Here is an 18,117-nt window from a genome sequence, read left to right on the forward strand (position 1 = left end):
AAAAACAACGTTGGATTAATCATCAATACAACCAACAACAACGACAACTTGTAAACACTACTGTAGTCTGTAGTACTCCACGTGAGCAATAAGGGGAGTACTACAGTAGCGTTTACAAGTGGTTTATCACTTGATTGGGTTGCTCCATGTAGCCCAATCGAGTGATAAACCACTTGAACTGATTAAGAAACAACTTGAACAGGCTGAAAAACAACTGAATTGGCTGAAAAATCATCTGAACCAGTCAAGAAATAGCAAGAACTGGCCAAAGAATGTATTGAACTGAAAGGAAAAGCACTGAGCCAGTCGGAATATGCTCTAAACCGGAAAGAAAACCACTTAACAGGTCAGATTATGCTCTGAACTGGTCAGAAAACACACTGAGCCGACCAAAGAAGATACAGAACCGGCTGAACGAGATCTGAACCGGTGACCAACACTCAAAAAAAAAAAAAAAATTAGACTATCCTTATCCAGGATAGTGAACAGCTACCAACCGGGAACCAAATAGAGGTCTTCGTCTCCACCAACATGCCAGAAGCTTGCCTATGACGATCAGACCTCACCGGAAATAGTTAGAACTCGTCGGTGACACCAACTAGGACCGCCAAAGACCAATTGACAACCCCCAATGCCACAAACAACATTGATGACCACTACACAATAGCCAACCACTAAGGAACTCCACACTGAGCCGACCAAAGAAGATACAAAACCGACTAAACGAGATCTGAACCGGTGACTAACACACAAAAAAAAAAAAAATAATAATTAAGACTATCCTTATCCCGGATAGTGAACAGCTACCAACCGGGAACCAAATAGAGGTCTTCGTCTCCACCAACATGCCGGAAGCTCGCCTATGATGATCAGACCTCACTGGAAACAGTTAGAACTCGTTGGCGACACCAACTAGGACCGCCAAAGACCAATCGACAACCACCAACGCCACAAACAACACTGATGACCACTACACAATAGCCAACCACTAAGGAACTCCACACCACATGACACATGCCGCAATGGCCCACACCACACCACACACGTAGAACACCACATGGCCACATTGGAGTATTTTTCACTAGAGAATTTTTCTGGTCACCCTGAACAGCTCTTTTAGAGCTTTATCAAGGCACTAGCCCCCCAGGCGGTGCTACCAATGAGACTATACATATGAATACAAAGATATCAAACGTCAACGAAGAGCAAGAAAAACCAAGACTACAAATGAGGGGTTTAGACAAGGATCCTAAACACGCTTTGATACCATGTTATAGTTTGCATGAAAGGTTTAGTGAAAAGGTGGAGGCTCGTTCCTGTTACGTAGCCTACCTCATACATCTTATTATATAGGTTTAGAGAGATAACAATGGCCAAAATACCCAAACCAATAACTCTCACAAACCCTAATAACTCTGCTAATAGAGTTAGTTTAAATGTAAGACAAAAATCTATAAATGCACTAATGCAAGATAGTGACTATTTTAATGTGGAAACAATAAAAGGCCAAGAGAGGCCGAGAGTGACGCAGAGAATGACGTGAGTCAAATATTTAGGGGAAGAAAATGATCGTTAGAGATGTAACTAAGAACATGGCCATAAATATGGTCAAGTGGTGCCCTTTGTGGCCAAATACAAAATAGGTGGATTAAGGCTTAGTTTAGTTGCATTATAGAATATTAAGGAATTGTATAAGATAAGGATTATGAGTTGTTAGATTCTCTGCAATATTGGTAATATTATAGTTCGAGCCAGACAGATGATAAGCGATGTTCCATAACTCTATTAATGAGCTTGCAACAGCCTGTTCAAGAACCAGAGAGGATGACCAACATTATAGTTCAAGCGTTGGAAATCACCAGGCAAAGAGGCATCATTAACAAAGGCTGGGGTGGTCTTGGAAATAGTAGGTCTTGTTTCCTATACTGTTTCATTGCATAGAGTTTATCTAGTACTATTAATTACTTGGGAAACTTTTAGGTTGTGGAAGCACATAATATATGCATAATTTCTTATTTCAGTGGCAGAACCGAAGGACTTTGTGTACTTACTGGACAATTGCCCACATGATTGGCTTTTCCCACGATGCATCGCTGTGGTAAGCTCTTCATATTTTCTTCTCTGATTCTGATTATGTTGAGGTGTGACAGCATTGATATTGCAGAATCAGTTTCTCCAATGCTGGTCTGGCATGATTTCTTTATTAGAGTTCTTGGCAATTAGGCATAGATTTGGTTCCCTTTTAATATCTGTGTATCTGGGCTCTCTTCCATTCTGGTTTCTGCTTTATATAATGTTCTTTATGCAATTTGATTTGAGGGATTTGAAACAAAATGTTTACAGTTTGTGGGACAGATCCAGAAAATGGTCATTGAGGGGGCCAAATTGGATAACTTCTTCTGTTCTGACAGTTTGCAATAATAATACATCCTCAAGGCTTTAGTGGGCATGTTTTCTTGGCTTCACGATGCAGCATCATCAATATGAAGCACTCTATTAGGATTTATTGGTCGTGGTTAAATTTGAAATACGTCTAGGGATGGTTGGAGCTCAGTAGAAAAGGAATTTTGCTGATGGTACTAAACATTTTGTGGGAATTCCCCCTATCAATAATTTGAGGAATTGGAGCAAGACCACTTTGATTTTGTGCTGTTTGAGAAAAAGCAGTGGTGAATGGTGAATTATATATTAGTTATGGGAGATGTGATCTCTAGTTTCTCTTTGTTTGCCTTGGGTTCTTCCATGGACAGTGATGAAATTGTTGGTCTGTTAGAAAGTAATTATCCTGCTTTGATTCTATTTTGCCTAGGGAGAGTTCTCTTAAGGTTTAGTGTTGAAAAATCCTACGGAGTTCGAGGATGTTTAGTGCGCTTAATAAAAAAAAGGTGATTATTTTTGTCCATTTAGAGGAAAAAAAAACTTTCTCAGGGTGAAGGGAATGTGGATTCTCACCTTTGTACAAGGTAATCTACATCCCCAACAAAAAAGGAGGTTGGGAGGGAATCTAGATAACCATGGGCATCTGGATTCCCTTTGCTTAAATGCAACCAGAAGGGGTAATCTTTTAGGATTCTCAAGAATGCTAGAAGATTATTACCCCCAAGCAAACACCACATAAAAGTTATCTGGTTTGAGTAACCCTTCTTTCTTGGGTTTCCAAAAGGATATAACTGAAAAAGTAGGGGTCTTTCATTGACGAAGAAAGACATCTAAAGGAGGTCTATTCTACAAGGAATGGTCTAGCCAAACAAATGGTAAGCGATTAGATTGAAACAGATTTAGAATGTGAGGGGGGTGAATCTTCAGAGGGGGGTGATCTTGGGGGAGGGGTTGTTGGTTACCCCCAGGTAGTGCAAGTTGCAAGGACTTCCTTTTTTCTTTTTTTTTTGATAAGTAATAAGTATATTATCAAACACGCAGAGGGGCGCAACCCATGTACACAGGATGTATACAAAGAAACCCCTACCGATTAGAAAAAGAATTACAAAGCTCTAAGAAATCAGAAAAAGTAGACTCATGCGAGTGGGACCAAGTCACTCTCCAAGAGAACAAAGTATTTAACACCTTCCTCAACTCAATCATGTTGCTCTCATGATCCTCAAAACTGCGTGCATTCCGTTCTCGCCATAGACACTACATCACACATAATGGAACAAGCCTCCATATGTGCAAAGCACGCTTATTACCCAATTGTCCCCTACAACTCTCCAAGCAATCACTCACCTTTCATGGCATAACCAACTAACTCCAAAAAGTTGAAAAAACACATTCCATAACTCAGTTGCAACCTCACAATGCATAACATTCCTCTTCCGTAAATTATCCAAAGTGAGTATTTTTCCTACAGTAGCCATCCACACAAAAAAAAGCCACCAAATGCTTGTGCCGATGTAGAGAGAGACTGATAGTAAGATTTCACTTCAAAAGTATTTCTTTTGGACGGAACCCAACAAATTTTATCCTCATCTCCAAATCTGATTTTTTGGGAATACAACAATGCAAAGAAGCGCGATACCACCTCCAATTCCCAATCATGCATAGGCCGAATAAACCAGACATTCCAATGAAGAATATCATTCGGTATCTCCATATACTCCTCCCCACGCATCCTTGTTACATGCAATATTAAACAATTCTAGATACACGAGTTTTAGAGGGTGTTCCCTACTCCATACATCATGCCAAAATAATACTTTCGTACCATCTCCTATATCATACCGCACATGATGTGCAAAGCCCTCCCACCCCCTTCGAATACATTTCCACACTCCCACTCATATGTTCCCCCTACCTCCTTGGAGCACCAATCACCCAGATGACTACCATATTTAATTTTCACCAACTTCCTCCATAACGCCTCCCGTTTCGTCGCATACCTCCACAACCATTTACCCATCAATGCATGATTAAAATAAATCAAGTTTCGCACCCGCAACCCCTCCAAACTTCATTGGCGTACACTCCTATGACCACTTCACCAAATGATACTTAAATTCATCCCCAATTTCGTCCCACAGGAAGTCTCTTTGTATTTTTTTGAGACGATTCGCCACTCCTACTGGACTAGGGAATAAAGATATGGAGTCTGTTGGTAAGTTTGAGAGGGTGCTTTTGATTAGTGTTAACCTACTTCCCTTTGATAAGTACATCCTCTTCCAACCCGCCAATTTGTTCTTCATTTTTGCAATAGTGGTGGACCAAATATGGGATGCTTTGTAATGTGCACCCAAAGGAAGCCCAAAATACGTAATTGGCAACAAAGCCACTTTGCACCCAAGTATTCTAGCCAGCCCTTCCACATTATCTATCGCTCCCACTAGAATGATATCAGATTTAGACAAGTTGATCTTCAATCCCGAGACCGCTTCAAAACAGAGCGACAGACATCTCAAATTTCGGACTTGTTCTACATTAGGTTCATAGAATATTACCCTATCATCTGCAAACAACAAGTGTGAAACCACCATTTCCTCTTGATCTCGCAAGCCCATAGAAAATCTAAACATGCGCCTTCTCTCCACCGACGCGGTCATCGTTCTACTGAAGGCCTCCATCACTACTATAAATAAAAAGGGAGAGAGGATCCCCCTGTCTCACTCCTCGAGAGCTACTAAAAAAACCCTCAGGCGAACCATTTAGAAGAATAGAGAATCGAACAATGGAAATACAGTGTTTTATCCAACCTCGTCATCTTTCACCAAACCACACCGCTCAAGCATATAGATAAGAAACTCCCAATTTACCCGATCATAGGCCTTCTCCAAATCCAGTTTGCATATCATACCCGGTTCCCAAGAATGAATTCTACTATCAAGACATTCGTTGGCCATTAAGATAGAATTGAATATTTGTCGTCCCTTGATAAAGGCATTTTGGGAATGTGAGACTAGTTTCCCCAACATTGTTTTCAAGCGATTAGCTAGCACCTGAGAAATAATTTTGTACACCCCACCTACTAAGCTAATAGGGCGAAAATCCTTGATCTTTGGTGCCCCTGCTTTCTTCGGAATAAGCGATATAAAAGTAGCATTCAGACTCTTCTCAAATTTTCCATAGGTATGAAACTCCTTAAATACCACCAAGATATCATCCTTTAGCACCGCCCAACACTTTTGGTAAAACCCATAGAAAAACCATCAGGTCTTGGTGTCTTGTCGCCTTTTAGAATCCCCACCACTTCCCATACTTCACCTTCCTTAAACTCCCTTTCCATCCACTGTTTCTCCTCCACATCAATAGAATTGAAGGATTGCTCATCCATCTTTGGTCTCCATTGATACTCTTCACAATATAGTTGCTTATAAAAATTCACAACATGATCTTTTATAACTTCTGGCTCATCACTCATGTTTTTGTTCACCACTAAGGATGTAATTGTATTATTGCGCTGGTGTGAATTCGCCATCCGATGGAAAAACTTTGTATTGTTCTCACCCTCCTTCAACTACAACGCCCTTGATTTCTGCCTCCTACTCACTTCTTCAAGATATAAGCATCTCTCCAATTTTCGAGAGTACTCTTCTCGTTGCAGAAATTCCTCCTCCGTCAAAGATCTTGTCTCTACGATCCGATTCATCTCACCAATACCCACCTCCATCTCCTTCTTCCGCTTCCTAACATCCCCAAAAATCTCCTCATTCCATTTTTTCAAATATGCTTTTAAAGCCTTCAATTTTCGAGCCAACACATAGCTCGGGTTACCCTCATACATATAGGAGCCCCACCACGTCTTGACCTGCTCCTCAAATCCCTCTGCATGCAACCACATATTTTCAAATCTAAAAGGCCTACTACATCTTCTCACCACTCCACAATACAGCAGCAATGGAAAGTGATCAGATAATGCTTGAGGCAGCCTTCTTTGCGAGACATCAGGAAACAGTTCCTCTCATTCTGAAGAAAGCAAGAATCTATCAATTCTTGACCAAGTCCGATGATTGGACCATGTGAAACTCCTTCCTACCATCGGAATATCCATGAGACCCTGCTCAAAAACAAACTCAGAAAATTCTAAGCTAAAAGGGACAAGAGAGCTTAAGAATTTAGAGTGCTCGATTAATTTTGATGCTAGGGGAGTTGGTTCTAGCTGGGTTAAAGGCAAGAGGGCCCTTGCTTGCTTGTAATGTAGTCCAGGTTTAGTTGCAGGCGTGGGGTTTCTGTGGTGCGGTTTTGGGGGTTCTTCTGTTTTTGGGTTTTTGCAGGTTTTCACTTGTTTTCTGTTTTGGTTTGCTTGTTGTGTACTTCTTGTATGCTGAAGGGCGCTTGAAGCTTTTTTTAAATACTATTTCTTTGATTATCTTCAAAAAAAGATTTATTGGATTTTAAGTATCTACATTTTTTTCTTTTCCATTTTTAATCGCTTTGGTTTACTTATCAAAAAAAAGTATCTACATTCTCCAAAAAATAAACAGTAAATTTGTTTGCACAAATTTTAAGTCTATTACTTCTATAGGTGAAATTTGTATCAACTATACTGCACACAATTATGTCCCTTATTTATCTAACTTTGATCAAATCTAGAACAATACACCAAAACTTCAACAGAACAAATCATCTCAAACCCAACCCCCAACCCCCCCCCCCCCCCCCCCTTTTCTCCCTCCTGCCCCTTCTCCCTCCTGTCCTTTTGTATGCTATAGTATGGGAAATTCTTTCAGGTAAAAAACACATGATCCTTGAAACAATTGTACAAGGAAGCAAAGGGGACTTGATTTTTTTTTTTTTTCAATTGTTTACTAGTTATATTAGATATTTAGTTATTTGACTTTATGGCCACCGATGATTCAAAAATAATGATCATGCATGGCAGCAGCCCTATCTAACAGTCTTGAACAACAAAATTGACTTCATATGTATTTTAAATATATGCACTTTACTTTGGTCAGGCATGTGCTTGCGCTTTGCACTTACATTCCATGAGGCTTTTGTGCTTAAGTGGGCCTGTTGTTGCTCCTGAAAATACTGCTCTGAGATCGTGAACCTTATTAGATCTGTTAGAAAGATATCAAGGATCCAGTTGAGACAGAAAATGAATTTATGACTAAAAACCATCACTCAAAAGACTTTATGCTAATCGAATAGAGATCCTTGCAGACGACGGTAATTTTGAAGGAAAGATTGGCATTATATCTCTTAGATTTATTTTCCAATCACCTTTATAAATGTTTGTGCAGGTACATCATGGGGGTGCCGGAACAACTGCTGCTGGCCTTAAAGCTGCGGTAACTAATTCTGCTATTCCTGGGAATTCTTTTATTTTTTTTGGTTGAATGAAAAATTTAAAACCAAAAGAGACCAATTACACCAGAAAACAAGCTGTAACAACCTTTACAAAACAACCAAATCAACACACACCTCTAGCCCAACAAAACCCCAGCACATAACTATTGCCAAACTACAAAGGCAGAAATTAGAACACCTATACAGATCAGACCAGAACAGAAAGCACAATGCCCCAATTGTTACATAGCTCAATATTTAAAGGAGAATTTCGAAAAACCCCCCTTACCTCTTATACGGCGACTAACTTCCCAGGAGACTTCAGTCAGCAGCTCAACAGTTTGTATCTCCAACATATCCCCAGCTCAACAGGCAGTCACCAGTAGAGAGGCTATTTTTGACAGCCAACCACATGAAGAAGGCTTGCCTAGGAATAGCAAGAGGAAACCAAACAAGACTCCACCAGTCAACCAAAGATCTCTTAGACCTTATGACTTCCCGAGTGTAAGAATCATTTTTTGGTGTCACCCAAAGAACTATATCATCAGCTATAATATTCACTTAGAAAAGCTAACTCTGAATATGCGCAAGCTGCTCAGATCTAGCAGGGGACCCGCCCACTCCACTCCTCTCTAACCAACACGCTAGAAACTTAAGCCTCCAAACAACTCCTAGAATCATAAACAATCCGGTAGCTAAATTTATGCAACAATATTACTTCAAAAATTGTTTAGCTAAGAATCTAGCCATAAGAAAATATCACTTCCATCCCCCACAGAAACCTCAAAAATTATTTAGCTAAGCTCCTAAGCTATTAAAAATTTTCTCCAACAACAAGAACAATCTTGAGGGATATTCAATCTCCAAAAACACCTACCTTTAATTAGGTGTAACTTCACCCAAGCCACCCAAATAGATCCTGACTTGGCAAACAAAGCCCAAACATGCCTCAAAACAGCTGCTGAATTCCACTCCCCCAATCTCCTTAAACCCAAACCACCTTCATTTTTTGGAACACCTCCTCCCAAGCAACTTTAGCTCGAGCTGGCCCCTCTATCTTGCCATTCCAAATAAATCTTTTAAGCCATTGCTCAATAGATCTGGTCACCCTTTTGGGGAGAATGAAAATGTTATCCAATATACTTGCATGCCAAACAGAACAGATTTCAGCAGCTGAAGACAACCCGCAAAAGAGAGATTTGTAGACAACCAGCAATCTTTTCCACTAAGCTATCACAATCAGCAGCAGAAAGCTTCTTAGTGATTAAAGGAACCCCTAGGTACCTTACAGGCAGTCGACCCTCCTCCAAATGCAGACACCCTTAATCTGATCCTTCAATACAGCAGGCAAAACCGAGCAATAAAGAGTACTCTTGCCAGGATTAGGAGTCAGACCAGAGAGATCAGAGAAATTATTCAAAACTCTTTTAACACATTGAGCAACTTCCAACTTACGCATAGCAAAAACCATCAGGTCATCCGCAAAACAAAGGTGGGGCAATCTGAGCTCAGCACAGCAAGGATGGAAAATGAAATCTGATTGAGCAGCCTCCTCCATAAGTTGGGAAAAAACTTCCATAGCAAGGGCAGAGAGATAAGGGGAAATCGTAATCCCTAGTCTCAACCCCCGCTTACCCTCAAAATACCAACCAGAGAACCATTCAAATCAATGGAGGATTTGGGGGAAGTAATGCACTCCCTAACCCAATCTACATACCTGGTAGGAGCACCAAATACACAGCAAACAATGAAGGATAAATTCCCAGCTAACAGAGTAGTAGGCCTTCATTAAATCAAATTTTATAGTACATCGAGGCTTACCATCTCCCCTGTGAGAATTCTTGACCACTTCCTGCGTTAACATAATGTTCTCAGCAATGCTCCTCCCTGTGATGAAAGCAACCTGATTTTGGCTTACAAGATCACTCAAACCCGGCAAAAGCCTATCAGCCTAAATCTTTGTAATGCACTTGTAAATTTCATTACAGCAAGAGATTGTTCTGAAATCTCCCATAGCAGGAGCAGACTGCTTCTTAGGTACCAAAGAAATTATTGTGGCATTAACCTCCTTTAGCAGCTTCCCAGTAGCAAAAACCAACTTCACTGCTTGCACAACCTCATCTCCAACAACTGACCAAGCAGCCTTATAAAACTGAATATGGAAATTATAAGGGCCGGGAGCCTTATTGCTTTTCATAGCAAAAATAGTATTTCTGATCTCAGCCTCTGATACATCTTTCTGCATCTCCAGAACAGTAGATTCTTTTATACTTTCTGCCTTATCCATCTTCACGAGTTTCAACAATACATAGAAGAGACACCCTCAAATTCCTAACATACCTCCTAACCTCCCTTTTGTTTTGAGGAGTTATTGAGACCCCTCATATTCCATATGAGAATCTTCATAAAACAACAGGAGTAGGTGAGAAACCTCTCTTAGAACTATCCACCTTTCCATCTTCAACAATCTTCCCTTTATCTATAGGTTGTGCACTCTTAGAAGATTCTGCAGTCACTTCTAAGACATTCTGAAGAGTAGCTTCATTGCTCCCTTAGTCACAACTTGAGCCAACAGTACAGAAGAATTAGCCCATGCCTTCATGCTCTGGAGCTCTTTGCTGCTCAACACCAGGTTTGATAAGAGCCTTAATACCAGCTCCATTCTCCTTTACACCAACAGTTTTCCATCCTTCAATATTTTCACCCTTCTTCATCAAACCCAAACCCCCGCGCCCACCCCCCCCCCCCAAAAATCTTTCTTCGTCTCCTGCTTCGGTTGCAACCTCTTAGCTTCCTTTTTATCACAAGCAGAACTCAAGTGCCCAAAATTTTACAATGAGTGCATTTGACAGGGATCCATGGATATTCCACAGATACAACAACCTGTCTATCCTTATCAACATCAATCTCTAACTCTCTAGGCAAGTCCAAATCCACATTCACCTCAACAAGGACCCTAGCAAACCCAAGTCTCATCTGCTCTTCTGTTACTGTGTCTGCAAAAAGAGGTTTCCGAATTGCACTAGCAACATGACTTAAGCAAGCAGAGTTCCATAATTCAAACAGGAGATGAACCAGCTTAATCTATATCGGGATAGCAGATTAAGACAACTGCAAGAGCTGCATTCCAGGTTTCCATTTCCTCAACACAAGAGGCTTATCGCTGATAAACTACATTTTGGCTAACATTACATCATCACGAGTTTGTTCATCATTAAAACGAAAGATAAACATACCGTTCTCCAAAGAAAATACTTCTATCTCCCCATACTGGCTCCACGGCCTTTTTCATAGAAAAAAGGAGGAGATTTGTCAAGAAATTGACCAATGAGACTAGGACTCCACTTAGCTATCCCTTCCTCCATGGCCTCCAAAGGAGGTTTCACAATCATTCTACCATTAATCTTCACCAGAGGAAAGTACTGCAACTTCCCCAGAGTTTTCTCTTTTTGAAACAAAGCTCACCAATCTTGCTGATTCACCTCCTTCAGTTCTTCCTTTTCCATCTCTTTTTCAAGCTCCTTCACCACTAAATTCTCAACTGCAACATCAGCTACGATCGGATCAACATGTACCGCTGGAGTACTCCCTTGAGGCTCATCACATGCAGTAGCTGCCTTACTACTTGGCTCGCTAGTCTCCTCCGCATCTGCAAAAACCTCCTGTGTTTGTCCTCCTCTGATTCTCTTGATTCAACTGAATCTCCCACATCTACCTTAAAAATCATCTCCTCAATAAGATTCACATTCTTCCCTCGACCTCTAGCTTTACCTGGATGCCTAGCCATCTTCAAGTTGGCTATAGTAATTGCAAAAGGGTTGCAACAACGAGCATCATCAAAGACAAAACCTCAGCCAGCAAAGGATCTACACCGAAGAACACTAATGGCACTGAATCTGAAGCCTTAACTTCAAAAACCAACTCACTTAGATGTAGGCATGAGCACAAGAAACAATAAAGAAGCGTTAAGAAAGAAGCAGCCTCAAATCAACAAGATCTGCTCAAATCAACAAGCAACCAGAAACCCTAGGGCCTCAGATCGATGAAGAAAGTGGAAAGTAGGCCAACTTTCTATGATTCACGAAAAAAGGTTTTTTAACTGATAGAGAGCTTTTTAACAGCTACAGTTAAAAGACTACGCCCTTTCACCACTGATCTTATAATATTAATTATTCCTGGGACTTCTTATTCTTGTAATTGTTTCAGTTGCTTATAGTTGGTTATCTTTCTCTGCTATTTAGTGTCCAACAACAGTTATCCCATTCTTTGGAGATCAACCATTCTGGGGAGAGCGGGTGCATGCCAGAGGAGTAGGTCCTGCGCCAATCCCAGTTGATGAATTCTCACTGGACAAGTTAGTTGACGCCATACGCTTCATGCTAGATCCTAAGGTAGCGATGAACTTTCTGTCAACCTTAATTTTGTTGTCTAAGTTAGTCATATAGTTTTATGCATATGCATGAACTAGAAATTATTTTCCTATTGATTAGACTTTTAGCTGATAAATTTCTTAAGAAAAGGGCAACCACAGAAACTTTAGTTTATGGAAAAGGATGCAAGTAATTTCTATTCATGTTACAATTATTTAAGGTCTGGGATGGTTGTTAGGTACAGGATGTTTGGTGCTGACCATACTGCCATTCATTGGCTTTTAAGGTTCCCATGTGTAACACACTATATTTTCAAAACCTAGTGTTTTTGTTACAGTAATGCTAGTATAATGGCGCATCATTGAACATTATGGAGAGTTAAATCTTCTGGTGTGTCCTAGATAACATAATAGATGACAATTCACAAGGCAAGAACTATACCTTCCAAAAAAAAAAAAAAAAAAAAACAATAGTGAATAAAAAATGTAATATAAAGATTCTAGACTTGCAGAATTCTACATCTAGCGAGTGGGGATTGAAATTATGCAAACCAGGCTCGCTTATTGTTGTATAGCAAAGTCCAAATAAATTAATGGAAATTTAGCAAAATCTCATCTGGACTTCTTGCAGGTGAAAGAGAACGCTGTTGAGCTGGCCAAGGCCATGGAAAATGAAGATGGGGTGAGAGGAGCAGTGAAAGCTTTTCATAAGCATTTTCCTCCCAAAAAATTTGGGGACGAGCCTGAGCCATTGCCTAAGCACTCTAAACTACTTTCCGTGCGGGAATGTTTTAGTTGCTCATGATTTTTTCTTTCTTTGTCCCGTGTGAGCGTTCAGTTATACTCAACATTCTGAAATTCTGATACTACTAATCTAGATTAGAGATCTGCTTATCAATTTGATTTTGTTCATTTATCGTTGTCCAACATTTGTTACTGTGGTTCTTGTTGTTGCTAATAGTGTAATTTGTCCAGACATTATTTTTGTCCATTTATAATTGTGCAACATTTGATACCATGGTCCTTGGTAGTGCTAATAGTCAATTTGTTACTGTAGTTGTCCAGACGCTATCCATGTATCTAGTAGAGTAATTTCTGGGTTAAAATTGGTCAGTCTTTTAACATTTCCAGATTTGTGTGGACGCCGGAACCGGGTGGTGACTACAGCAACCACTGGTGGTCGCCAAATTTGTTTTGCAACAACACACCAGACCTGCGTTGTTGCCACCGCATGGTCCCCAAATCTTTGGTAGCCATAGCATGGCCGTTGGATTTGACTAGCAGCCAGCTCGTGACCACGATAGCCATTGGAAATTTGGTTTTTTGTTTTTGTTTTTTTTGTTTTTGTTTTTGCAGTCTTTTAAAGAATCCATGTTCGGTTTTTGTGCTAAATTTTCAGACAACACAATTTATTCAACTAACTCCTAAAATTAAACTAATGTAGTAGAATGGGTGTCACTTAAAACCCCTTAGTCCTACTATCATTTCCTTCCATAAAGCTTGGAGAGAGTTTTAGCTTGATTTGATCATAAAGCATATACATTATCCATATTTTGTCATGCGTAAAACATACGTATTAGTAATAACCATTTAAATCATACTAGATACTCATACTTTCAATGCGCATACTTAAACTCAAACCTTGTTCACATTCATTTTACAATGCATACATACTTTACACTATCATACTTTATTCTTTTTACATTTCCTTTAGCTTTCTTTTCCTTTACCATTTATAAGGGAATGATAAATATTCACATGACTGTTATCATATACTATTCGGTAGACGAGCTAGGTTGGGTGGGGTGCAAGTTGTGCGTCCGTGGGTACATTGGGAACTCCCATGTACTAGGTTAGGGTTTCAAGGTTGATGTGCATTAAATGCACTGTTATAAATGTACTCATGAGGATTTTGACTGAATATTAAAGTCATAACTGTCCTATGGATATAGGCACTTCGTCGAACTACATAAAATTTATGTGTTTTTTCTCCTTTTACTTTCTTTCGATAAAGGTATAATTTCTGGACGGATTAAATTAAGAATGGGGATTAGATCTTGTTCTAAACATTTTATATCTAACTTTGTCTCTTATCAGCATCTTTCACCCTCATATTGTTTCTTTGTATCCAAATTGTCTTCCGTGTCTATTCCTCAAAAGTTACAGGAGGCAATAAGTAATCCAAAGTGGAGGGACGCAATGTAGGAAGAGACGAAAGCTCTGTACAAAAATAATACATGGGAGCTAGTCGAGTTGCCTTGTGGAAAAAGACAGTTGGATGCAAATGGGTGTTTACAATGAAGCATAAGGCTGATGGGTCAGTGGAAAGATATAATGTGAGATTGGTTGCATTACTCAAACTTATAAGATAGACTATGGGGAGACATTTGCTTCATTAGCAAATATGAATTCTATTCGAGTCCTACATTTTTTGGCAACGAGCTTAGATTCGTGACTTGATGTGAAGAATGCATTCCTTCATGGAAATCTAGAAGAAGATGTATACATGGAACTTCTTTTTGGTCCTCAATTCTCCTTAGCTAAGGGTAAAGTGTGTAAGTTGACGAAAGTCTATATATGGATTGAAACAATCTTCGAGAGCTTAGTTTGAGAAATTTTCCTTGGTTAAGCAGTGATTTGACTATAAACAAAGTCAAGCGAATCGTACACTATTCATCAAACATTTGTTATAAGAACATGTAACTGCTTTAATTGTTTATGTAGATGATATCATGTTGATTGGAAACAATGATGAGGAAATACAAAGGTTGAGAGAATATTTGGCTAATGAGTTTTGTAATACCCAAGAAAAGAATAATATAAGCTAAAATAAAATAGAAAATTGGCAAATATAGAATATTAATATAGTATGTTACATACAAAAACTAAGGATATTCCGAAAACATATGATAGAAAAATCCAAGAAAAATCCCTAGCTACTGCAAAAGAAACAAGTAATTATTAAGAAATGACAAAGAATAACTTAAAATGAGGTTTTAGAGGTGAAAAAAAAAAAAAGAAATCTAAAAATGTGCTCATTAGGTAAAGCTGAGCATGGTGTGTGCACTTAAAAGAGCTTTTCGAATTGGGGCTATATGCGTGATTCTGATACTTGTAGCAAAAGTTATGATTGATTTCAGTCACATATGCAAACTATAGAAATTCATTTGAGTGAGAATGGTTTTTCACATGCCAAAGCACAAAAATTTCATTTCTTAACAACCCAATGGTCAAGTGGGCCAATAAACTTAACAAACCTAGCGATTAAGTGGAGGCGATACGCTTAACACTCCGGTGCTAGGAATGAAGAGAAAATACTAGCAAACCCAAGGTTAAGCGGGGGTGATACACTTAACAAAATCAATGGTTAATTCGGGGGATACACTTAACAATCCAGTGGTTAAGCAGTGGTTATACTCTTAATAAGTCAAGGAATGAAAAGCCTCTCTATAAGATGCATGATTTTTTTTTTTTTTTTTGCTGATTCTCTAAGATGGATGATTTTACAAATCCGCAATGGCACTTTGATACGCAAGTTTTACGAAAAACTATGCATCTATTTTTAGACACGTAATCTTGAAAAAAGTTCTCAAAATAAGGTGAGAGAAATTTGAAGAAAAAGGGGGCTCACATCACACACAAAAAACAATTGATTAATTGTATTTGATGAGCAGTGCACTCATTTTTTTCACTCGTAAAATTGTGAATTTTGCAGATATTGTTGAAGAGGTCGAGGAGGATCCCTATGCTATTAATGGCCTATATTTCTCATGTCTACAGGAGGTCTCAGCTATTGATGGGCTAACTTTTGTTGTTATCAGCCTTAGTTATGAATGCCTCGTATGGTATCATTTTGAGTTGTACATAACAGTATTAGTGATAAAAGATTATTTAATGACTTTATATATATTTCAGAAATTTATTAATTTATTGTTTAAAATTTATTAATTTTAAAATGAGTCATGCCACTTAGGATTAAAATGGCCAAAAAATTTCTTATATATATATATATATATATATATATATATATCATAACCGGATACCTCGGTTTCGATTCTGATTTTTGACACCAGATTATAACCGGGTAATATATATATATATATATATATATATATATATATATATATATATATATATATATATATTAATGAGAATTATATGGCGATAGGAAATAAAATAAGATCAACCGCATATCTTCAACGCTTCCCCTTAAGCTAAGGCAAAGATGTCTTGTATGCCCAACTTGTACAAGACTAAAGTAAGAACACCAGTGGACACTTTCTTTGTCAAAACATCTGCCAGTTGCTCACATAAGTAGCGGTGTTAAAAAATACCGGAAAACTGGGACCGGAACCGGAACCGGGGAACCAGTTTTGAAACCAGTTGGAAAAAATCAATAACCGGATACCTCAGTTTCTGGTTTTTGGCACCAGATTATAACCGGGTAATATATATATATATATATATAATTTGACACCCTAGGTGAAACAAACTATATAATTTTGTTTGGTTTGCAGAATATATATATATTACCCGGTTATAATCTGGTGCCAAAAACCAGAATCGAAACCGAGGTATCTGGTTATTGATTTTTTTCAACTGGTTCCCCGGTTTCGGTTCCGGTCCCGGTTTTCCGGTATTTTTTAACACTGCTACTTATGTGAGCAACTGGCAGATGTTTTGTCAAAGAAAGTGTCCACTGGTGTTCTTACTTTAGTCCTGTACAAGTTGGGCACTTGGGCATTCAAGACATCTTTGCCTTAGCTTAAGGGGAAGCGTTGAAGATATGCGGTTGATCTTATTTTATTCCCTATCGCCATATAATTCTCATTAATTGTATTTCCATATTAGAATATATTGCCCTTCTATATAAACGCATGAAACTATATCAATGAAGTATCAAGAAAATCAGACCATATTTTCTCGTCGTCTTTTTCTGAATCTTCCTTTATCAAACAACAATATTTTAGAGAAAAAGTATAGGGTAAATTAAACTATACAAGAGTTTCCCCGGTGCAAAATTGGTCGTTATTTGGGATGAAAAACATTAGCATGCGTGTTGCATGTGTGCCTAAGTTATTAAACTGCCCTTAAAAAACAAACGTAAAGATAACACAAGAACAGTCGCGACACCCCTCTGAAACTTAGCAATGGTGGCGGGACTACCCTTATGAACATGTGAAGGGTGGCCATATAGCTACTCTTCTAGATAAGTATAGGGTGGTAATGAAGTAGTCGTGCAACCACTCTCACTAAAAAGATAAGGGTGGCTGCATCATCCCATTTGATATATTAAGAGGTGGCCATGCTTCTAAACAGGTAGTGGTGATTGTGTTGTCACCCTATTTGTGGGCACCCTTCTAAACAAGTAGGGGTGAGCACGCGATCATCCCCTCTGAACAAATTGAGTGGCAATGCAACCTCTGAACAAGAAAAATAAGGGGTTGTAGTGTGGTCACCCCTCTGAGTATATGAGGTTGGTTGAGTGACCACCTCACTGAATTGGTGCAGCCACTCCTTTGAACAGATGGATCATTCCCTTTACTATGTTAGGAATGGCTGAGCGACCACCTTATCTGAAGAGGTGAGGGGTAGCCGGCCGAGGCAAGAAGGCCGCCGTATTGAAGCTTGGGATGCAGCAGCTGAGGAGGAGCTTGGTCTTAGCTACTCAACGGTGGAGATCCTTGTAGTCTTGTACCATGCAACAACCATCAACAAGCTTCCTCCCACCACCTACCCAAAATCGATCCCTCCAAGTCCAAGGCATTTCAAATCTAACTGGTTGCCCATCGTGGTTGGACATATCTAGGTGAATCACGTATGTTAGGCTTTGGAACTGAGGATCAACTTCAAACAGTTGGAGGAGTTTTAAGCATCTTTTTTTTTGCGAGCTTGAACTTTAATACATTTGAGTTGTTGTGTGATGCTGCTGTTAAACTATTCGACAAAATGCCAAGGAGAAAAATAGTCTCCTTGGTTAGTTAGTTTTTTTTTTTTTTTTTTCTCCTTGGTTAGTTAATTCAAAGGTA

General features: G+C 39.1%; 1 protein-coding gene across 1 annotated transcript in view; it reads left to right on the forward strand.

The window, feature by feature from the left end:
* Positions 1 to 12,998, forward strand: part of LOC132169741 (sterol 3-beta-glucosyltransferase UGT80A2) — a gene marked incomplete in the record, with an annotated part of 36,457 nt that extends 23,459 nt beyond the window's left edge. Inside the window, 5 exon segments of the mRNA XM_088517286.1 lie at positions 1,804 to 1,906; positions 2,022 to 2,098; positions 7,674 to 7,721; positions 11,961 to 12,110; positions 12,720 to 12,998. Coding sequence (XP_088373412.1) covers positions 1,804 to 1,906; positions 2,022 to 2,098; positions 7,674 to 7,721; positions 11,961 to 12,110; positions 12,720 to 12,893 — 552 coding nt within the window.
* Positions 12,999 to 18,117: the final 5,119 nt, after the last annotated feature.

The sequence above is a fragment of the Corylus avellana genome, chromosome 1 (genome assembly GCF_965113065.1).
Source record: "Corylus avellana chromosome 1, dhCorAvel1.hap1.2, whole genome shotgun sequence".
In the NCBI taxonomy this organism is placed as follows: domain Eukaryota; kingdom Viridiplantae; phylum Streptophyta; class Magnoliopsida; order Fagales; family Betulaceae; genus Corylus; species Corylus avellana.